Genomic DNA, 24,786 nt, shown 5'->3' with positions numbered 1-24,786 from the left:
AGCTTTAAAGCCAGGAAGCTGGACCTAAAACAGATGGCTATTGAGCAAAATATTTGAAGCTAGATGATGTGTAAGTAATAATATTCTCTGAGCACCTCCATTATTATTTTTTAGGTTCTCTGCAACAGAATGAGGAAAGAGATTTAATAAGTTGTGAATTTTAAATTCATGAGAATGCCAATAGAGACCAAAAACAAAAAAACAAAACAAAACAAAACCAAGATGAGCTTAGTTTCTTCAACATAGGCATCATGATTTTTTTTTTTTTACTACATCCTTTAGATAGGTGAAGGTAGTGTTGGGGATAACTATTAGTTTGCAGGTGGTTGTAATAAAGGTTATAATAAATGGATATTGAAATAATACCTTGTATAATGACTGATATGCTGGGTGTTATATTTGTGTTATTTCATCAAGTTCTTCCAGCATTCCAGTTGGAGGTTACAACAGGTGTACTTCATATTAATCTAATTATTACTATTATAGCTTATTTGATTTTTAAGTGTCAGGATACCATATTTTGTGTCCAAATATGAAAAGGAAATGAGGGTCCCTTTTTTCTGTGATTATGGCAATTTCTCCTATAGAGATTGAAAAATAGGATAATTTTTCCTGGAAAGCATGTTGTATAATGTGCAACCTGTTTTATCAAATAAATGTCAAGTCAGTTTTCTTATTTCTCTTCCTATGCCTAAATAATAGTTTAAAAATGATTTTAGATATATGTTCTAATTGTTTTGCTAGTGATTTTTTCATTTAGATGGGAACATTAGCTGGCATTTGGCTTTAGTTGTGAGCTATATAGTCTTTTCTTGGAGATCTAGAGGCTCTGTAGGTCTGCCCTTGGTTTTATGCCTCAGGATTTAATGTGACATTGAAATAAAAAGGGTTTTGTATCCTCAGTCACCAGCTGCCTTGTGGCAACAAAGACTTTCTGGACCCTGCTGGTCTGAGTGGGTGGTAGTCCAAATACTGCTCTTTTTTTTTTTTTTTTGTTTGCTTTCTATTTTGTAGATAGTCCATTTCATGATGGGTTTAAAAAATTTTCCTCCTGCCATTTTTGTAACAAAGATGAGAAGTAAAATATTCTATGAAACTTCTATGTTGCTTTCTCCCCTACCTCACCTCTCTTTCTTTTTTTTTTTTTTTTTTTTTTTGGCGTTTGCTACAGAATGGTGAATTTGTGTATTTCTCTTCCACTTTGACATGGACATTGCCTCGTTCTTCAGTAGTGTACATATTCACCTTAATTTATTCAAAAGCTATTTTACCTTTCTCAATAACACCACATCGATTACCTTAACTTATTCGCTTACATCATCCTTCTCCATGTACAAGAAATATTGAAATATATTAATTACTTAGGGTGTTTTCAAATTAAAATAAAAACTTTTATTATGAAATTATGTAAAAATGAACGAGATAAGATTGATCATTATCTATATATCAATCAATTAGAAGGTAGCAGTGACTTAAAAAACTTGCCCACCTTTTGCCGAAAGTAAAAAAACATAATAAAGCAGGAAGAATTCTGGTTCCAAAGTGAATCTACCATCTAACTCATGCAAACAGATGTCAGATTATTTTCATTTCATGTAGAATAACAGCCTAGAGTTCAGGAAGCCCAGTTCTGAATTCTAACTTTTAGTCTAACCCTCCTAAACCTTTTAATCCAGTTAATTGCAGCGGCCTTAGAGATTGCATTTATGTGTTCTGGGCCTCAATTTGCTTATTTGGGAAAGGAGACTCTGAATAGACACTAAAATCCCTTCCAGCTGTAAGATGCTAAACTAGGTCTTTATGTTATTTTTGGTGGCTTGAAACATGGCCTTGATAACCTTTTTGTGTGGAAGAATGAAAAAGTCTTGTTATTCATTTTGCATGGGGAAAAAATGGTACCTTAAATTAAGTATCACTGTGAGAACAAATGCTCAAAATATCTGCTGCTAGTACTGAGAATGAATGTACTTGAAGCACTCAATGAAAGGTCACTGCAGTCTATCACAGAGGTAATGGAATAATACAACAGTTGTTATACCTGCCATGGTCAGGTAAAATACCAAATGGCAATCGACTTTGTATGTCCTCCAAATAACTTACATTATGTAGTATTGAGCTTCAATTGGCAAAATGTTGTCTAAATATGGGCTAAAGTAACAAAGACTAGAAAAACAGCCAATTTTCTATTTCAAAGGAAAAATGATATACTATAACTCTGTGAAAGGTATACAGAACATAATGCTTGATCATATTTGATATTTTAAATAATTTGTTATGGAAAAACTGAAAAATTTCTCTCACTTTCGTATTCTTTCTAGGTTATAATTAATATATCTGTCATTTTTGTTGTCTAAAATGATATACAAATTGAGTAAATTGAAAAATGCAGGGAAAAACGCAAACAATGAGTTGCCTGAGTTAATCCGGGATAATTTCATAATGCATATCATGGTAGTTCTGAAAGTATCTATAGGGAATGATCTTTCTTGTAAGAATTGGATTATATAATTACAGAGTATTTGAAGTAGATCAACCTTCTTGTACATGCTAAATGAACTAATGATACATAAAACGACATCGAATGTTTTTATAAGTCTGAGTATCAGTAGACTAAAAATGTGGTGAAATCATGAGGTTTTCTGGAAAGTAGTTTTTAAAAATATGTTATGCAGTACATTTATGCACTAAAAGAAATTTAGGGTCGGGCGCAGTGGCTCACGCCTGTAATCCCAGCACTTTGGGAGGCCGAGGTGGGTGGATCATGAGGTCAGGAGTTGGAGACCAGCCTGGCCAATATAGTGAAACCTTGTCTCTACTAAAAATACAAAATTAGCCGGGTGTGATGGTGCATGCATCTAGTCCCAGCTACTTGGCAGGCTGAGGCAGAAGAATCACTTGAACCCGGGAGGTGGAGGTTGCAGTGAGCCGAGATCATGCCACTGCAACCTGGGTGACAGAGCGAGAATGTGTCTCAAAAAAAAAAAAAAAAAAAAAAAAAAAGAAAAAAGAAATTTAGAATAAAGTCTTTAGTCACCCTTAGAGAACTTACAGATTATTTTTCAATTGAGAGCTCAGTGAAGTAGCATGTATTCTGGATATAAACACATTTTTTGGTTAATGATTTGTAAATTTTTTCCACATGAACAGACATTTTTTAAATCTTCTAAGTTTTAGAACTAAGCCATTTTAATTTTATCATAGTGTTCTCCTATCCTTGGGGGATGCATTCCAAAAAGCCCAGTGGATGCCTGAAACCACACATAGTACCAAACCCCACATATACTGTTTTTTTCCTACATATACATACCTATGATCAAGTTTAATTAATAAATTAGCACAGTAAGAGATTAACAACAATAACTAATAAAACAGAGCAATTATAACAATATACTGTAATAAAAGTTATATGAATGTGATCCCTCGTAGCATATCTTTGTACTTTACTCACCCTTCTTAGGATGAAGTGAAATGATAAAATAACTCACATAATGAGAATAAGTGAGGTGAATGACATATGCAGTGTGGTGTAGCATTAGGCTACTATTGACCTTCTGACAATATGTCAGAAGGAGGTTCATCTGCTTGGGGCTATCCTAGGTCATTGAGCCATGATGATTTTGATGGTTGGGATGTCAGAAACACACAATGTCCGATGACTAACAAGTGAGGGATGGCGCAAGATTTCATCACTCTACTCAGAGTGGAGTGCAATTTAAAACCTATGAATGGTTTATTTCTGAAATTTTTCATTTAAGATTTTCAGACTGTGATTGACAGAAGGTAACTGCAACTGCCCAAAGTGTGACCTTGGATAAGGAAGGATTTCTGTATTCCTGAGGAACTTTCAATGATACAGAATTTGTGATTCATAACTTGAAGCTATGATAAAGCTCTATTTATGGGAAATAAGATCAAAAGTGAAATTATAACATATAATTTATACTGAAATGAAATAATAAAAGCATTTGGTTATATTCTTGAGAAGTGTCAAATAGTTTTCTTACAGGAAAAATAAAAATTAGATTGTACATTTTTATAGGTTAGAAATGTTGGTTATTTATTTTTAAATTTTGAATTTTTTGAATTATTTATTTTCAATATTGAAAATATTTAAAATTCAAAACTTTAAAAAAATATTCAAATATTTCATATTTGAACATTTTTAATATTCTAGAATTATTTTTATTTTTTAATATCAAATTATTATCAATACATACTAGTTGTACATATTTATGGGGTACATGTGATATTTTTGGAACAAGCATATAATGTATAATGATCCAATTAGGGTAATTGAGGTATCTGTAACCTTGAGTATTTATTATTTCTTTGTGTTAAGGACATTCCAATTCCACTTTTTAAGTTATTTTGAAATATACAATAAGTTGTTAATTATAGTCGCCCTATGGTGCTACTGAACACCAGATTGTAACTCTTACTATTATGAACACTGGATAAAGTGATTGCAGGAAAAAGTGAATGTATAAGCAACAAATGAACATATGGTATAGAGTTCCATTCCTAAGTATTTACCCAAGAGAAATTAAGACATGTGTGCACAAAAAGACTTGTACAAGGATGCCTATAACAGCTTTATTCATAATAACTGATAATTAGAAAAAACCTAAATGTCCATGAACAGGAAAATAGATAGACAATTTGTGGCTCATTCAAACAATGGAATACTGCTTAGCAATAAAAGAATGAACTGCTGATAATGCAACAGCATGAATGGATCTCAGCAACATTAGGTTTTGGAAAGAGGACAGACACAAAAAGCTTATATCCTTTATGATTTCATTTACATTAAGTTTCATAAGAAACGAAACTAACCTATGGTGATAGAAATCAGAACACTTGTTGCCTGTGGGGAATAAGGATTAATTGGATGTGGGCAGGGGGAAATTCTCTAGGGTAATGTTAACGTCATATATATTGACTGGGGTCTTGATCTATGAGTGTACATACATTTGTCAAAGATTAAGATCTGTCCAATTTACTATATATATATTATTTTTACCTGAATAAGACACAAATGAGGAAAAAGTGAATAAGTGACACATTTTATCAAATAATGAACTTACTGGCAGTGCTAATCAAGCCATAGACAGTAATAGCCTACAGGCATTACTTGCGTTTTTGTCCATCTTGTCCATTTCAAGTGATTTGATTACATTCAAAGGTAATTTGTAATCATTAGTCTAACTTGAAATAAACATGTTCTGAGTTTCTGCTTTAAGAACACCTTATAACTTGAGGATATTAAAGGGTTGTAACTGGAGTCGGACTGAAAGTTATGCATTAGTATTCTGTTATGAAGGTCCAGTATAAGTGGACACCTACATGGTAAATCAAATAGAGCCTATTGCTGCAACATCTGTCAGACCATATGCTTTGGCTTCAGGTTCAGTGTAGAAACTAAAATACTAATGACTCCATCCATCATTACAGCACTTGGCAGGCATGCATCATTGAATTGGGCAGAGAAATTCAACAGTGGAGTTATTGAAAGTAGGGAATTGTGTGGGTAGATTTGGTGGCACCATTTGTTTTGGTGGATTGAAATGAGGCTGTTTAATGTGTGACTGGTAATCCTATGCAGATTGCCATCAAAGCTGTGGCAATTGGGCCAATCTGTCAGTAATCGCCGCAGGTGCTGGCACCGTGCCTCCTCCGTGGGCCTGCCAAAACAGGAGAGTCAGCCGCCGCTTCGCCCTTGGTGAGGCTCATCATTGCTAGAATAGTGTGATACAGCTAGTTGCTCAGCCAAAGGAAATGTCATTCGTTATGGAGCAACACATAATTTAAGCAATGGCTTGAGAGTACTAATTGGAGAGTGAAATCAGTAAAATGAGATGCAAATTGCTCTCAAAAACAACCAGAGAGAGGCTGACCCCCTACTGTACCAACCGTTGTCAGTGAAGGGGCAGTGAAAGCGGTTGGTCTAAAACTTCTGACCACATAGTGCGTTACCTGTCCAGGCAAATTCCAAAGCCTTGTTCCTGTACTCCATGCAAACATCACCACATAGCAGTGGGAATCTAAAGCATGATTTCTAAACAATTGAGTTAATTGGGAAGCACAAAAATTTTAGCTGATGAAAACATAGTACTACACCATTTCAGAGGCCTAGTAGTTATGGCTCACAATGCTTTTTCTGATGCCTCCATGCTATAGCATTTTTCTGTGCCTATTTATATTGCCATTTGGCAAGCCCAGATGTTTGTAGCATATTTAATTTCTGCAAGAGATTTTACTATCCTGACACTATTTATTTTAGTAAAAAAATGATAATTTTCCACTTATAATGAAGGTAAGCTTCCTCAAGAAATTACTGCATGCTTAGGAACTGCAGTTTACAGTGGGCAATTCTTTGGAAACTAATTTGAGAGGAGATTTTTAAAGTCAACTTGATTAAATACATAATATGTGATCAGCTCACGCTAGGTAACATGCATAAAGAAAAAACAATGCAATGCAATATAGTAAAAGTTGCTCTAATGTCTGGATGTGGTCAAAGTTCTGACATTTTCTAGGTAAAAGACTTTAAGAATGGCTGACACACTTCTGAAATATTAAAATAACAAAGGGTAAGCATATAATTACCAAGACAGTGAGTGAACTTGAAGAATGATGTCAGAATTGCTAAAGGCACATGGCACAAATATATATTGAGATTTGTAGAAGATTAGGTAAGTGACTTATTTACTACCTTGTAAGGAATATACAAATGGATTTAATTTCCTCCTTATAGACCCTAAAGTATAATAATGACATGATTTGAAGCTTATGGTGAGAGCTATAAGCTGATTATAAGGGAGAACTTTGTAATTGTAGGGCTGTTGAAAACTACAGTGAGCTGCTCCAGGAGGTAGTAAAATTACAGTTAGTCCAAGTATCCAAGCATAATCTGGATAAGCACATGCTAGAGATGTAGAAGACATTCAAGCCTGAGGTTAACTACTTTTTAAGATACTTTTTGCCCTGACACATGATTCTGTAACTGCGTATGGCAAGTCTGTATAGAATCTAAGGACTGTACTATTTCAGAGATGAGCATGAGCAACGCAGACTGGAGTGTTTGGTGAAATCATTAGAGAAGACTTGATTGAAACCTTGAAGTGTACGTAGTACCTGAATAAGCAAAAGTGGGCATGGTTACTACTGCAGATTCAGAAGGCAGAAAGCACGTCGTGTGTATGTGTGGGGACGTGGGATAGGAACCGAAGGAGAAGGATCTTACTGAAGTGGAAGGTTCACCATGAGGAGTGCAGGTAAATAGAATTCATGGAAAAGTTGGTACTAGATCACGGTGGAGACTGCTGGAAGAGGAAGAGGCTTCTGTTCTCAGTACAGTCGTCAGGGAACGAGGGCCTGATTCTGGACAGTGCCATTGGCATTGGAAAATCCATGAGTAGCAAAGGAGGGGACAAATTAAGAAACAAAATGGTTTTGGGCCTGGTTTGTACCATTTTATAGAATTTGGGAAGATGTGAGAGTGAAATAATATAGACAGCTTTGTGCATTTTCTCAGAGTTTATTTTTAAAAGATAGTCAATAAATTTGTTTTTTCAATTTCTAGTTTTGGAGCTCATTTGTCTATTAGAACCGTTGTTTTACTTTTTACCTCTTTCTACCTTCATAATTTCATGTAAGTGTTCCTCAGTAGGAGTGAAAAATGAGGAGACATTTCAATTCCTTTTGACTCTTTCTAGCTTTAATAAAAGTTTACCAAGACAATTTGAAGCTTGTGGCCAACTTAAACCTCTGAGTGGCCCAGGTGTCACTGAGGAGAATTAATCTATGGGAAAACTGTTGGTGCCTTCAGCCTTCGCTGCTTCTGTAACTTCTGGCTCACAAGACAGGAGTGTGAGGAGTGCAAACCATGTCCCTTGTGCTTTCCTAGTTCCTTGTCACCTGCTCTAAACTTTAGCTGACAGATGAATACTAGCTTGCTATTTAATTCTAATTTTCTCTGCTTTTGTCTAAGCAGTAGTGATTTTTGCCATGTATATACTGGTTTACAGTTAATTCTGATCCACTTAAGAGACCATGTTCTCTTTTGTAGCTAAGAGCCAACACTCTTGGCAGTCCTGCTTTTCATTGGGCCATTGGTATATTCTAATTCACAGCATTATCTTCTTTCTGCATAGCTTTATATAAAGAATTCTGCTTATAGGTCTTGAGATGAAGTCACTGATCTCATATCATGGATTATAAGGTTTTTCTTCCGCTTACTGGCATTTTGGATATGTAATGATGAGCATCAGAAAGTTTAATCATATTTAATTTTTAGAATTGTTAAATATTTCTGAGGTCACTTTGGTTGATTTTATGTGGCTTCCTACTGTAAAGAGATCAATGCCTTGCAGATATAAAGCTTTCTTTTCCTTCTTTAATAATTTATAAACTCTGAATTTAACATTTACAGATTACATAATTGATCATAAATGAATAATGTGTATAATATTCTTTACCTTCCTTATCTATTCTTGGAACAGGACTATACAAGCCTGGCAGTCATAGAAGTTCAAGGATTGCTTTTTATCGATATCTAGAAATAATTTACTTCTCTTTCTGTGCAAGAACAATATGTTCTCCTACTGTTTGCAGAGCTGCCCCTTCAGTGTGTTTCTAGGTGCGTCACGTCAAGCACTTTGTAACTTTTCCATTGAGCTCCTGGAATCAGTATTACAACATGGAGCATTGGCAGGCCTGGTTTCTTCTTTATTAAAAGTAGTCTGCTAGAAAGATCTAATTTACAAAATTATTTTATTGTAAAATAAAACGTAGGTATAGAAAACCACACAAAAATAAAGACTATTATGACTCAATATCGGGTAAACATCACACAGGACAAGAAAGAGTGCTTGCCAGCCATCCCAGAGGCGCCTTCCATGTGCTCTGTGCCAGGCATAACAGAGCTGTCTCCCTGCCTCTACAAATAACCACTCTCATGAATTTTAACCCTTGTAGTTTTTCTGCAGTTATATATGCATCCCTAGACACCATAGTCTTACCAATTTTTAAAATAAGACATCTTTTTAAGTCACTTTTAATCTGTAGGTTTGTCCTTTATTCCTTTCCTCACAATTTATCTGTTGAGCCTAGGATGTTTGACTTCTAGCTTCCCCTGTCCACATTTAGCTGATTGCATACTAATGCCCTCTTCAGTTCCACATGTCCCTCTTTCCTCTCTATTTCCTGCAAATTGGCAGCCAGATCCAGGGTCAAGTTTGATCCTTTGGCAATGCCGTAGGTGGTGTTTGATATAATAACAGGAGGAACAAAATGTGTCATCTTTCTTTTTGTGATCTTGGCAGTCTCTGATGATTAATGCCTATATTTATTCCTGGGGGTAGAAAACTGTGATATTCTATCTTTTTTTTTTTGTTTCTTATTTCTTTTGTATTTGTTTAGTTGATGAAAAGATACATACTCCCCCTAATCTACTATTTGGTTACCCAATAACACAATTCATTAAGGAAAGGGAAAATACATGCTCCAATCTTTGCTATATTTACTAGTTTAAAATGAGTTGGTTCCCTATCATCCTGCAAAAATGACTTACTCTTTTTTTCTTTTAATATCATTATAAACTCATGGATTTAAACATATTTAATGGAGTTTAATTTGTTGCAATTATTATTTCTATTAAATCTTAAATTGTCCCATATTTGCTTAGTGGGCGCCTCTCCAAATTTGCTCCTGATTCTTTTTGATATGATTATAGTAGGCTTTGAGAGCTTCCTTGGTACCTGGTACTGTGAAATGTTTCACTTTCTCCTCTGGATGTGAGATCAGTCATTTTTCAATGATGCCCTGTTTAGTTTTGGTAAGAAATCATATTTCAAGATAATGATGCGGGTTCTGAGAGATACTCATTTCTAGATCGTTTCAGTGAATAGAGCTAAAAAATACATACACATATGTTTAATGATAAAATACCTAATGAGTTCATAGGGATATTTCAAGTTGAAGCCTAAAGGTTTTTACTCAATGTTTATCCTATTACAACTTTTCACTTACATTTTATTTCCACAGCAATATTCTTGGTTGTCAGTGACACAAGGAAGATGGATTTAGAATATATCATAATTATACATTGGTTTTATCTCATTTTATTTTGAAACTTGTACTAAAGCTCCATTGTCAGCATATAGCTATTGCATGGTTAATATACTGTCTTCTACTTAGCTCTTATTCAGTCTTACTTCTAAATGTAACTATGTTTTTAATATTCAATATTAGCCCACCTATCATATCTAGTAATTTCGCATGTCAGAAACACCTTTTTTGCCTTTCAGATTCCTTAGGAACTGCTCATGGGAATAGTATTCCCTGAGTTCTTAGATGTTGATAATAGCTTTTTTGTGCCCTTGATTCTTAAGTCAATTTTACAGTACATGAAATCTTTCATTCACATTTTCTTTTATTGAGTAACTTAAATAATGTTACTTCATTTTCTTTCACAGACAGAATAGGTACAGTCAGTCACTATAAAGCCTTGGTGACTGTCTGTACATATTTTTTCTAGACACGCGAGTAATTGTTTCTAATTAATCTTACCAGAATATGTATCACAGTAGGTCACTCTGAGATACTGTCATCAGGTATGTGGTATTTTCTTTCATTATGTAGTTTATAAACTTTTTTTTTTATTTTAGAAATTTTTGTTGTTGGTGGTGGTTTTTTTTGCTTTTTTTTTTTTTTGAGATGGAGTCTCACTCTGTCACCCCGGCTGGAGTGTAGTGGCGCGATCTCCGCTCACTGCAAGCTCCGCCTCCCGGGTTCACGCCATTCTCCTGCTTCAGCCTCCCGAGTAGCTTGGACTACAGGCGCCCGCCACCATGCCCAGCTAAGTTTTTTTTCGTGTGTGTATTTTTAGTAGAGACGGGGTTTCACCGTGTTCGCCAGGATGGTCTCCATCTCCTGACCCTGTGATCCACCCACCTCCGCCTCCCAAAGTACCTGGGATTACAGGCGTGAGCTACCACACCCAGAAGTTTTTTAAAAAATTATAATTTGTAGTACTTTATCTGTGCCCTTGATCCTAGAGAGACTTCTGTTTTCTCTGTGTTTGATCTTTGCCTGTCATCATTGATCACTTTCAAATATTTTTATTCTCCTTATTCTAAACATTAAAAATCACCCCTTTTTCACTCATTATTCAGGAATCATCTGTTGACTTTACTGTAGTTACTCATAATTTCTTTTTTTTTTTCCTCTCTATTTCTTTCTTTTTTTTTTTTTTAATTAGATTTTAAGTTCTGGGGTACGTGTGCAGAACATGCAGGTTTGTTACATAGGTATACATGTGCTATGGTGGTTTGCTGCACTCATCAACCCATCACCTATATTAGGTATTTCTCCTAATGTTCTTTCTCCCCTAGCTCCCTACCCTCTGACAGGCCCCAGTGTGTGATGTTTCCCTCCCTATGTCCATGTGTTCTCATTGTTCATCTCCCACTTATGAGTGAGAACTCATAATTTCTAATAATTAATAATGATATTTCTTTAATTTCTAATTTTCCTGAATTGTCATTTCATTTCTGAGTTTTATTGTTTAAGTTTATATTGTTTCATCTCATGAATCATTTCCTTAATATGTTTTAGCTTATCTTGAAATATTATGTTGTGGTTTTGATCTGTTTTATGGACATATTTTTCTGATTGACTTTCATTGACACTAAGGATTATACTCTGTTCCTTATTTTCTTTTAATCTTACAAAATCTGTATGTGGGGTTTGATCTTGATACTTTTAAGTTATTCATTTTTATGTGAAATAAGTTTTCCTGAAGTTTTAAAATGAGGTGGGGTTCAGGAAACTTTACCTGATTTTACAGATTTCCCCCTTCTGTTGCTTTGAGTTATGTTTTAAAATACGGCAGCTTGCCTTTTGGGATTTCTGGGATTTCCCCACTTTTGTCTAGTCCTTCTATTTCCATACTCTCTTATTAGTCTGTCTGTTTTTATGTGGCAGGTTCAGACAGATTAAAAAACTACACTACTGCCATCAGCTTCCCAGAATCCCTCAGATCTGATGGTTTCATTGCATTTGTCTTCTGACTTCACCCACCTTCCCTCTCACTCTAAGTTGCATGGTTTTATAGCTGTGGACTCATATGCGTCACATTTCTGCTTTCTACAGTGCAGTTTGAAGCAACCAGCCAATCCCATTATGTTTCTTTGTTTGTTCTTGTTTCTTTGTTTGACTAAAATGTTCTAAGGTAGCAAATACATGGTTACCAAAACTTTGCCTTCCATAAATACTTGATTAGTAGTATATCTAATAGTGATATTTTACATGCCTCTACTGCTGCATCATGTCATGGACTAGTAGTGTCTTCTTTGCCACTGGCAAGAGAGGTTATAGGTATCTTTAAATCTAATCAGACTGAAAAATAAATTTCAGTAAACCCAGAATCAGAACCAAATCAGAAAATTCATAAAAATCCGATTCTCTAGAAGCACTTCTGGTCCTGAAATCATCTCTATCCCTCAGGCTTCAAGAAAGTAAAGCAGAACCAGTAGGAGATAGATATGATTTTATTGAAATATATATATATAATTATAAGATTACATATAGTAGGATTTTATTTACAAAATTGAAGAGATTTACTGCAAGGAATTGGTTTATGTGCTTGTGCAGATTGGCTAGGCAAGTCTGAAGTCTGTAGGGCAAGCCCTTGGGGAGGGCAGGCTAAAACATGCATGCACAGACTGAAGCTGTTGCTCACTAGTAGAATTTCTTCTACTTCGGAGAAGCCTCACCCCTGGTCTTAAAGCCTTTCAACTGATTCAATCCAGTCCACTCAGATTATCTAGGATAATCTTATTTACTAGATTATGGATTTTAAGTCCATTCACAAAATGCCTTCACAAGGTCACCTAGTTTAGTGTTTAATGAAATAACTGGAGATTGTAGCATAGGCAAGTTCACACATCAAAAGACTGACACAGTTATCAAACAGATTATTTGCTTAGATATTGTTTGGATTATCATCTTAATAATATTGTGATTATCAGAATTTGCTATGAATACTTTTGCACAGTAATCTCACAGAGTATTCTTGTCATCTCTGTTGAATAAGCGGGTACAAATACATATATCCAATGTTAGATGAAAAGGTAGAGATTTGAGAAGTAATGAGAAATTGTTCAGCTCACAAATGGTTGCTTCAGGATTAGAAGCTGGGTATCATCCCCAGCAGACATGGTTCTGTCACTTACACCTGCTCTGTCTGTGTGTGGCTCCTCTTATTGGTCACCTTTTCTCTCCATTGCAAAGATACTCATGCTTCCTAGGGTGAAACTCCTTTTCTTGTTGAATAGCTGACTTTATATTTTGTTACACTTGATTAATCTGATTCTATTATTTGCTATCTCCAGCACATCTTTACCCTGCTTTATTTCAGAATTATAATATTCACCACCTCTTTCTCTCTCTGTCAAATACCATTTACCTTCTTCCATCCTTCCATTACCAGATAGTCAATACTTTGAATATATTGTCATTTCAGCATATTTTTTTCTAGGAGAACACTATTTACTTACTCTAATGAAATAAGTATAATAATTTCTATGGCCATAAATAAGAAACAGTGCTTCTCTCAAAATAATAACATAGTGTTTTTTAATTTTAGAAACTTCTAAATTTAAGTTTTCTGTGAAATACTTTCATGTTTTTAAAATTGTCTTTAAAATGATTTCATGTTTTTAGAATTATAGAATTATTTTGTTCTTCAATAATAGTGATTGTGATGATGATAATATCTTTATTATCCTGTGAGACTGAAAAAATTTCATACAAATCTTATAGAGCAGACAAGCTCTAGTAAGGAACTCTCAGTTCCTTGGGATTAATTTGTCTGGAATGTTGTAAATTTCATGTCAGCCTCACTTGGTCGTAGTTGTGCAAATTCACTTTGGAATTCATTTTGACAACTCATATGCAGTCTTCTTGATGCTGTTCAACAGGGACCTAAATATCAAACATAAGAAAATAGGCTCTTTCTAAGTCCTACAATTTTAAGAAGATGAGAGAATCATATATCATTATGTTCCGAGGAAAGTCAATGAAGAAATAAATATATAAATAAATGGAATTTGATTATTTTCAAGTCAGTAGCCTCGAAATAATCTCGACATGTACTGTCAGTGCAGCTCTTTTTAGTCTGAAATGAAACTGAATTGATTTTATTCCTCAAACTTTGAAAAGAGACTCTGAAGTAAAGTGTAACATATTTTAATTATACCATATTTCTTTTAGGATACTTTCAAGCTGAAAGTAATAGAAAACCAAATGTATTATTTCATTTAACGAAAAGTCCAAAGAGAAGTGGGCTTTAGTAATTGTTGGTGTCATTTCGGAGATTTGATCAGTAACTTCCTCTGTCTCTCTACCTGATATGCCATCCTGAGTGCATCAGCATTTCCCTTAGATTGGACTGCCTTATGGTGATGAATCAGCTCTTTCAGGTTTACTTTCAGGCATGACAGTAAGAAAAAGCAAAGGGAACCCATTTTCTTATGTCTCCTTAGAAGTGAGGAAACCTTTTTAGAAATAACTTGACTAATTCCTATCATATCTCCTTGGCCAGAATATGGACCCACACCCCGTTTTAAAAACATGTCACTGTTAATGGAAAGAAGACTCAGGTTAACCTAGTATTAATGGCCCAGTGTGTCTCCACGTGTAATATCTTGATGCAGATTTTGATACAGTATATCTAAAGTGATCTCTTGACTCTGCATTTGTAACAATCTGCCAGTTGGTGCTGATGGTACTGGTCTGTAGACCACATGGCAAGGTGTTTGGTTAATAGCCTGGCTGGTGGAAATAGATGTTGGAGAATCAACCATTATTATCACTATATTCCACTAGGAGTGGAACTTGTCAAATGAACACTGCATGCACTGTGCATGATGAAGCTTACTTAGTATAGTAGAGGAGAGGAGTGATAACATTGAGGATTACAGTGACTTGCCCAGGGTTACTTGGTAAGTGACAAGTTTTATCAGCAACTTGTATTGGAGACAAAATAAATACAGAAGCCTGAGATGGATTGGGGGGCGGGGTGGAAAGCAGGGAAAAAAGTAGTGCTAGGTTATAATCCCTTGGATCATATATTTGTGTGATTCGTTTTTCAGTGCTTCTCAGAGGTGGGTATACATTTGCAATGGAGAAATCATATATAAAAACTCAAAGCAGAATAAAGAGCCTATAACTGAAAAACATAACAAAGGCAGAGAATTATATGCAAACATTGCTTCATAAGAGAGAAATTTACCATTACTTCTTACATCATCCTTCACTGGCACTGCCTACTCTGATAAATTGATGGGGTGTAATCAGGGAAAGACCTATTATTTTGGATTTTAAAAGGAAAAGTTATTATTTTTGACTTCTAGAATTTCCATGTTTTAAATTGTTACCTTTAGCTCTAATGAATTATTGGAAGCCAAGTAAAGAAAGCAATATCTAATATAGATTATATTAGCCTATTGGAACGATGCCTTGATTAAACCTCAATACCAAATAATCAATTTGTTGGATAGGAACTGTAACCAAAATGAACATAACAGCTTTGGTTTAGTTTAGAGGAAAGTCTGCTGGATTTTAGGTCATCAAACCTAGTTTTGAATTTTAGTCCTGCTAACAGGCTATGCATCACATTTCTCATCTTTCTGAACTTTAATTGGATATGACTGTATCATAAAAGTTCATAAGAGAAAGAAGCCACAGAACCAGTAACAGCTAACATAAGGTACGTGGAGGTGCTTATTAAATGATTATTGAAGATAAACCTGAATGACTGTTAATTTTGTTTGTTATTTTATTTCAAGAAATAAATATCACATAAGTCTTTTGTACTCATTAATTATGTAATATACATCCTATATAAGCATATGTATTTATAGTTATATTAGCATATTAATACACACACATATGAGCATCATGTAATATATCAGCTTGGTGATATCTTGACTGGATGAGCTTAAGTATACCCCTCAGCCTCTCTGAGTTGTGGTATAATTACTTCTGAAATAGCTTGGTGTCAGTGATCTCTTGGTGTCCTTGAAATTCAATATTTTTGTAACCTCCCTTTATTATTAATTTGGATTGATGATTAATGTGTATTTTATTATAACTTATAAAAGCCTAAGGAGGATTTATGTGACTCTTGTCTCTAAAATGTTCAGTGAATTTAATTCATTTTAACAAAGTACTTGAGCCACCCACTAAATAAAGATAATATATATTAAATATTATGGAGGAAAAAATATATATAAATGAGACATGAAACCCTACCTTCAGAATGATTTCAGTATACAAACAGATGAAAAGACATTTATAAGTATATCATAGTAGAAAAGATTTAAGATAGAAAAGCCAGTTAATAAGTTTTTATAATCTTTTATAGAGTTTTTGAGGCAGTATCCATGACCCTGTCAGCAGGAGTAGAAAGGGAAGAGTATATATGAGCTGATGGAATGTGAACTTGAGGCAGAGGGGAAGGAGCTAGATACCATAGATCAGGTCACTGTGGAAATCAAGTAGGAATGTCTGCAAGTTTTTAATCTCCATTTTTGGATAACACAGACATTTTTCATAAGAACAAATGACCGATTTCTGCAAATGTCAGTAGTTTTAGAATAGTTGATAAGATAGTGCAAATTCAGTATTGGCAATGCATGAACAATAGAAAGTTGAAAGAATCTGGAGCTCTTTCAGGCTAGAGAAAGTCTCTTTGAAATGGCTCCTGTAAAGATAAGGGTCACAAAATGAGGTCTCACTGCCAATGTAGAGGATTGAAGGAGTGAGAGACTGAATTGCACGGGCTGTTGTGATTCGAGAGGAAACTATCACAGCACAGGAACTTGGATGTTGTAAGGTGGTAAAGGAGGCTATTGGGGATCACTGAGGCCAAAGTGAGTTTGAGGATCAATGGGAATATTCACAGGACTGGGTTAGGGAGGGTAATTTGGTCTGTGAATATTCCCAGTGATGGGAATGATATGTGGGCACGCTGGGAATTCCAAAAGTTGAGAGGTGATTGAGTGGGAAAGTGGAAGAGTTGTCTTCAAGTTAGGAACCAGGAAAATGGTAGCTCTCCCTGAAAGAGGGTATAAGGTACCATAAAATGTACCCTCCTTTGAGATAGTAGTGTTGTGAGAGAAATGACAATTAAAGTGAAAAGATGGAATAATGATTATTGAGAAGGAAACATTAAGGATACTCAGAATCTCTTCACAAGAAAAGGGTTTTGAAAGGCTTAATGTGAAAAGACTTGAGTGGGTGTGGACATGTGCGAGAGAATTTGGAAGTCAGTACAGGCAGTGGGAATTGGCTAGTCTTGCAGAAGAACTGAGAAATACACATGGCAGGGAGCAAGGAGACAGTCTGAGAACACACCTGGAAAGATAATCTAGAGGAAGCCTGGATGAGGTTGTATAACAAAGTAAGGAGCAGGGAGTCATGGTAGGCCTTCCAATTAGGAAGATTATATGGAAATGATGTGCTAATTGAAGAAAAACGCAGTCTGAGGTTTGCATGTATAATGATTTTTTTTTGGTTTATGTGGTTTGTAGGGAAAGAGTTTTGGCTGATTTTATAGATTTATATTTTTGGATATAAGCTGCTTTTTCAGTTCCTTGGATCTTGCTGCAAAAATCATGAACTAGGTTGGTAAGCAGAGAAAAATTAACAAAAGCAATGAATAAAAAATAGCAAAATCCTGATTTGGATTTGATGTCCTTAGGTATTTTTGTATGCATATGCAGAAACATATATGTATTTACTACATAATATGCATATACATGATTTAAGATATGGAGAAAGGTATTTAAAGATACAGTGTATTTAGGATTTAGAAAATTATTATTATTATTATTATTATTTTTTGAGACGGAGTCTCACTCTATCACCCAGGCTGGAGTGCAGTGGCGTGATCTCGGCTCACTGCAAACTCCGCCTCCTTGGTTCACGCCATTCTCCTGCCTCAGCCTCCCAAGTAGCTGGGACTACAGGCACCCGCCACCGTGCCCAGCTAATTTTTTGTATTTTTAGTGGAGACGGGGTTTCACCATGTTAGCCAGGATGGTCTCGATCTCCTGACCTTGTGATCCACCCGCCTCAGCCTCCCAAAGTGCTGGGATTACAGGCATGAGCTACCGCACCCGGCCAGGATTTAGAAAATTATTAAAGCAATAGAGTATCCTCTTTATTATTTACTCTAAAATTATAAATAATTTCAAATGTACAAAAAATCATAGAAAACAATAAAATAGCCATTAATGTACCACGACCCTAATTTAATAGAAGTTAACAGTTTATATTCTTGTCTCATGTCATCTTATTCTTAAGGAATTTTTAAATTAACATTTAAACATGCATACATGTAGTACTAATCAGTGGAATGCTGGAACCAATGAGTGCCAGAAATTTGTTAAGTTTTCAGGAACTTTGAATGATATCACACTGATAAACTGAAGTTGCTATGGTGGAGTATTTACACTGCAGAAATGGACAAATACTACAAAATGGCATTTTATGTTTCTTGTTGGAGAACTAACAGTTCCAAATTTTACCAATACATTGCTGGTTTTTCTTTGCCTAGTTTAACTGTCCCATTGTATTTTACTGAATGAATAAAATTCAGTTTATTTATTTGCTACTCAGAAATATTTGGATATTTTCTATATTTCACAATCACAGATAATTTAGAGTTCAACATCTTGTACATATCTCCTTGATCCCATATACACTGGTGGTTCAAATGTGGAAACCTAGAAGTAGAATTGCTGGGTCCTGAGGTTTATGCATCCTCAACTTTACTAGATAGTAACAAATCATTTTCTAAAGTCACTCTAGCAGTTTACACTTCCAACAGGTATGTTATCATTTTTGTTTCCCATATGTAGCCCTATGAAATGATATTTCAAGTAGTATGAAAGATACCGGGGTAGTTAGAATTTCACCAACAAGAAATGAGGTTGTGGATCATGACCAGTTCTTTCTCAGGGTTGTGGGTTTTCTTTGTCCTTTTTGCTGTCTTTGACATATAGAAGTTTTAAAATTTAGATTGACAATCTCATTTCATGGTTGTTAGACATATACGTTTTCTCTTTTTTATACCCTATTCACTTTTGATTGAGTTATCTTTTTTCTAATTGCATATAGAAGATCTTTACATATTCTGGCTATTTATTCCTTGATGGGTATTTCCTTGACAAATGACTTATCACTATTTGTGACTTGTTTTTTCCCCTTTATATATGATGTCTTTGAACATATAGAGGTTATAAATTTTTTATAGTTGAATTTTTTTCAGTCACTTCCTATTAGTTTATGCTTATTACTCTTGTCTGGTATATGCTGATATCATAAATATGGCTTCCAATATTTCATTTTGAAATTTGACAGGTATGCTTTTAAAGTTTAGGCTCTTTTGACTAATTCTCTAAAATGTATAAATTGGCTGTCATTAATGCCAAAGAGAGAGTTGTTTGCAAAGAGTACAGATTTTGGTTTGACTAAATTATTCATCATTAGTTTATTATCATTCTGTGGCCAGCACATGCTACACATTTGGAATACAGAGATGCACAGGCAATGCTCTTACTCTTCTGGTGGGGACAAACATACTACAGCACAGGCAGTACAGCATAAGGGCTAAAAGAAGCTTGTATATATTACTCTGAGAGCATGGTGGCAATGAATCATTTACCTTGGACCCATTAACTCTCCTGTTAATTCATTTACTCTGGTGTAGTAGCAATTTATGGAGAACTGAGATTACTACCATAGTGTCAGCCCTACACCTTTTAGAGCAGGGGTCCCCAACCCCTGGGCTGCAAACTGGTACTGGTCTGTGGCCTGTCAGGAACAGGGCCACACAGCAGGAGGTGAGCAGTGGGTGAGCAAGCATTGCCACCTGAGCTCTGCCTCCTATCAGATCAGCTGTGGCATTAGATTCTCATAGGAGCGCGAACTCTACTGTGAACTGTGAATGCAAGGGATTTAGGCTGTGAGCGCCTTGTGAGAATCTAATGCCCAATGATTTGAGGTGGAACAGTTTCATCCCGAAATCATCCCCTCATTGTTCCATAGAAAAATTGTCTTCCAGGAAACTGGTCCTTTGTGCCAAAAAGGTTGAGGACCACTGCTTTCGAGGATACCAGTATTTTCTTACATCCTTTTCCTGATTGAATGACAATGGAAAAAATTTGTGGATCTTTTGCAATAAGAATAATTTATCACAGATATTGCTTGCTAAGATGCTTTATAGATTTATGAAAAGGGTAAGAACCTGTTTTTAAAGATTGGTTTCTGTTTGCAGAGACGAAATGGAGAAGATATACCAGTAGCCCAGACTAAGAACATCAATCATAGAAGGTTTGCCGCTTCCTTCAGATTGCAAGAAGTGACAAAAACTGACCAGGATTTGTATCGCTGTGTAACTCAGTCAGAACGAGGTTCCGGTGTGTCCAATTTTGCTCAACTTATTGTGAGAGGTAAGGTAAAATTGTTTTCACTTCACGAAATTGCATGGCTTTATTAGAACAAAGGCAACTCTGTAGATATTTTGATTGATTTTTAAACCATAGTGTTTCCGATGTCAAGTCACTATAAAAATATATCATTATACAATTTCTGAGAATGTGTGAAGGTGAAATTAAGACTGTAGTTTGTAAAGTTTTTGAAGTTTCTAATAAGTGTTTGCCATTGAAAGAAATATATTTTATAATGCTCTAAGAAGAAATATATTTTATAATGCTCTAAGTGGACTAAATATATCAAATACCTTATTCCACATTGTCATCACCTCGTTTGTATTTTAACTTTAGATCTAGTTCTTCCTGTTTAAAACAGTTCTGCAGATACTACTTTTCTTCGAAGCATTGTGGCAATGAAGTCAAGGTCCAAGTTTCTATTTCCATGTAGTCCGACAAATTTTACTGGTATCAAAACCCAATAGTGAATTTTCACTGATGCATGTCTCTCATAGAATCTTAGAAAGTTAGAACTACGAAACAGTCCTCACTAATATTCTTGGATACTACAGTTACTAGAAGAATGTCAGGGATTATGACATATCAGTACATATTTGTAGTGAATACTGGAAAAATACAAGTGCAAAACACATATTACATTCATTTAAGATGTATAGAGTCCCTCTTATATTGTAAGCACTGTTTTAGGTTGTAGATATTAGAGATACGATTGTAAATGTAATACAATGTCCCTACCCACATGGAGCATCATATGGAGTTATGTTATGCAGACTATATAGACAGGTGTTAAAAACGTAGTATCAAGTCAGGATATGTGCTATGAAGGAAAAAGAGACACAAAACCATGGAAATTGATATTTTAGTTAAGGTGTTCTGGAAAGCCACTCTGAGAAGGTAACAACTGAGCTGAAAGCTTAAAAAAAAATAATAGAGACTTCAGCCATATGAAAATCTAGAGGTAAAGCAGCTCCGTTGAGTAGGATATCAAGCATCAATCAATATTGACACAAATGAAAATAATCGTAACCTGTTTAAGTCTCTTCAAGGAGAAGTGTGAGAGACTTTAGCAAAAATATCTAAACTGGGGCTGAGACTGTAAACGTATCATGGAAGGCATTTGCAAGTGAGTTTTCTTTGAGTAAGGATCTGAAGGTTGAGAGAAAGTTGCCCGAGTAGGGGTATGGATGTAGGGTCAGGGGCAAGAGAAACACCAGCAAGCAGAGAGCACAGCACATGCCGAGGCCTACGGGCTGGAAGGAGAATATGAGATATGTCCATATTTTATAATGCTTGGCATCAAATATCTTTTACATATATTATTCAATATTGTCTTGTTTTTAATACTTTAACCTTTGATATTTTTAATGAAAAGAAATTTGAAATTCAGACTTTATGATAATTTACCCAGAGCAAATTAAATCTAACGATTGACAGCCAGAATAGAACCCAGTTTCTTGATTCTTAATGGTGAGCTCATTCTTTTCCACTACAGTTTTCCATCGCATTACCATTATTGGATGGTGCTATCAACCTCTTATAAACTTTAGTCTTGGAAGACTCTATGGCTCATTTTTTTAAAAAACTTTGTAGATTAAATATGACTATTTTCAGTGTAACTTCTCTGATGTCTCCGCATTCAGCTCGTATCACCTGCACAAGTTCATGAGATCACAGTTTCAATTAAGAAAATATGATAGTGTTTGACTTCCGTATTTAGGCAGAGAAACAATTTATCACATGTTCACACATGCATCTTTGTTAAGTCTCATTCCAGCATCTCTCTCACCTGAGCCTAATTTTGAAAGCCTGAAGGTGTCCTTGGGTAATCTTCAGGGTGATTAATGTGCTATGGATACAGGAATGTGGGTGTGCTATTGAATTATCATGCCCACTGGATCTTCTTTACCATATATGCATTCACAACTTGCAACCAGTGAAGGAGATGGTATATTAATAGTGTACCTAGAATGCTTTTGAATAACAATGATGTATAATACATAGTTATATATGTTCTATATAGTTATGTATACATTTTTTTCCAGAAAAGTCACTCTTGATGTATTTCTCAAAAGATTGTAGAAGACCTGTTGATGCTTTTATCCAGGTGGTCCCTTTATATGTATAGTTCCTTCTTTCATGCGAACATTTTCTGCCTGTTTATTTTAAAAGAGAATCATTTTGTCATTACTAGATCTCTTTTGTTTATCTTAATTGATAAGTAGATTTTATTATTTTATCAAAGCCTGGTTTTCTTTATCTGGAGACAACTACATTACAGTGCTGTTCCAGCAGTATTACTTGTTAAATTAATAATTATTTCAATAAAACTTATAAGAAAGAGGATCCTTAAATTTCATTGAAAAATTTGACCTTTTTTTTTTGAGACAGAATCTCACTCTGTCACCCAGGCTGGAATGTGGTGGCACAATCTTGGCTTACTGCCCCCTCTGCCTCCCGGGTTCAAGCGATTCTCATGCCTCAACCTCCCGAGTAGCTGAGACTACAGGTGCGTGCCACCGCACCCAGCTAATTTTTGTATTTTTAGTAGAGAGGGGGTTTCTCCATGTTGGCCAGACTGGTCTTGAACTCCTGACCTTGTGATCCATCCGTCTCAGCCTCCCAAAGTGCTGGGATTACAGGCATGAGCCACCGCTCCCAGCCTTATTTTTCCTTTTCTTAAAGAAAGTCCTGCCATAAATTTTGTGATTTTTATGTTGGAAAGGTTGAGTTGAAAGATGATGGCATTTTGAATTTGTTATCCAAAGTCTGCTATCATTTTAGAAATATATTTTGATAGTTTTGGCAATTTTATTTTTCTTTCAACACATTTTAGGTTGTTCTATATTTAATACTTACAGGTGATACTTTGCTTGCTGTTTTATTTGAAAACCAATACAGAGGAATAAGTTTTCTTGTTTGTAGAGATAACCACCAAATAAACATTACTAACCAAAAACATACCCTCGGGGGTCAGCTGTCCCGGTGTTGAAACAGTGCTGAGAATTAACTGTGCTGACAGGTCCTATCTCTCATTGGCACTTTTAAAGCTGACATCCTGTTACATGGATACAAAAGATGGTAATTTTAAAGGAAATTTTTGGGGCAGTGATATGAATAGTCTTTAATAAGAGCTGGCATGGTATTGCCTGTTGTCAAAGATGACCCAAGGGTAAGAGTTTATTAGTGCATTTTCTCTTAAACTGAAAGTGACAGGGCATGCTTAAGGCTTTTTTGTTGCCGTTTGTTACAAATGAAAATTTCACTGCAAAATTTTCATGCTGAAGAGTATTGATCTATGTTTTCCCACAGCCAGACAAATAAAAAAAAGTATGGAGAAACAGAATTTACTTTGCTATGACTTTAGCATTGCTTCCTGATCATTTTGAATAATGATAATGTATTCAGCTTATGGAGACCAATCTCTATTGACAAAGAAGTTTTTATAGAGATGAGAGGAAGAGCAGATATTTTTGCTCAGTGTTTTACAAAATTGAAGTGCAAAAAATTTGAAATGCAAGTTGAAGTAGTGTTTATAAGCTTCAAACTGAAAGCACCAAGCTTCAAACTGAAAGCGCCAACTTTGTAATCTAATTATGCTACAGATTATTTTGCCATTCCTCACCTCAGCTGTGATCTCCTCAGTCTGTTTCCATCTGTCTAAACCGAAGCCCCACTTACATCTCGAACCAGCTGACCTGAGTAAACTATAAAATTCTCTGATTCCTATACCTCACACTCAATTTCTATTCTAAATTGTTATATTTTTATATCTATCATTTTTACCTGTGAAACTACAATTACATTTTAAGTACTTCAGTTTGAAAGCAGTTTTTGGTTTATCATTGTTAATGGCTTGAGTTTTAAATTTTAGTGTCAATTACTAGTCATTATCAAAATGCTCTGGGCACAAAAGTATTTAGTTAATATTTTAGTCTGTTCCTAATGAACAATAGTGACCTCTAGCTATAAATGGGCGTTAGTATCAATCACTTTACCTAACCTTACTCAGGGTAGTTACCCAACCTTATTCAGAGTTGGTGTTTAACATCATAAATTCAGACAGATGTCATTACTTTCCATTGTAAGACAATATAAACTAGCTTATACATAAGAATACTAACTTTTGTGACTGGGTAGTACAGGATAGGCTTCAGGATTTGTTGATCAAGTCATTAAAGATCCACGTTCTTTCCAATTCTTCACTTTGTAGTCTATGATTTTGGCTTCTATCCTAAGCCAGGCCCACCTCTTAGCCTTAGGAGAG

The 24,786-nt window shown here is 35.2% G+C and overlaps 1 protein-coding gene across 3 annotated transcripts in view; it reads left to right on the top strand.

The window, feature by feature from the left end:
- The window catches only part of PTPRK (protein tyrosine phosphatase receptor type K), a 560,453-nt gene that overhangs the window by 282,238 nt on the left and 253,429 nt on the right, over positions 1–24,786 (top strand). For all 3 annotated transcript variants that reach the window (XM_054491562.2, XM_054491561.2, XM_063666564.1), the window contains exon 6: positions 20,348–20,522. In XM_054491562.2, coding sequence (XP_054347537.1) covers positions 20,348–20,522 — 175 coding nt within the window. The remainder of the gene's footprint in view (positions 1–20,347; positions 20,523–24,786) is intronic.

Source organism: Pongo pygmaeus, chromosome 5 (assembly GCF_028885625.2).
Source record: "Pongo pygmaeus isolate AG05252 chromosome 5, NHGRI_mPonPyg2-v2.0_pri, whole genome shotgun sequence".
In the NCBI taxonomy this organism is placed as follows: domain Eukaryota; kingdom Metazoa; phylum Chordata; class Mammalia; order Primates; family Hominidae; genus Pongo; species Pongo pygmaeus.
This window is presented reverse-complemented; position numbering and strand designations above follow the sequence as displayed.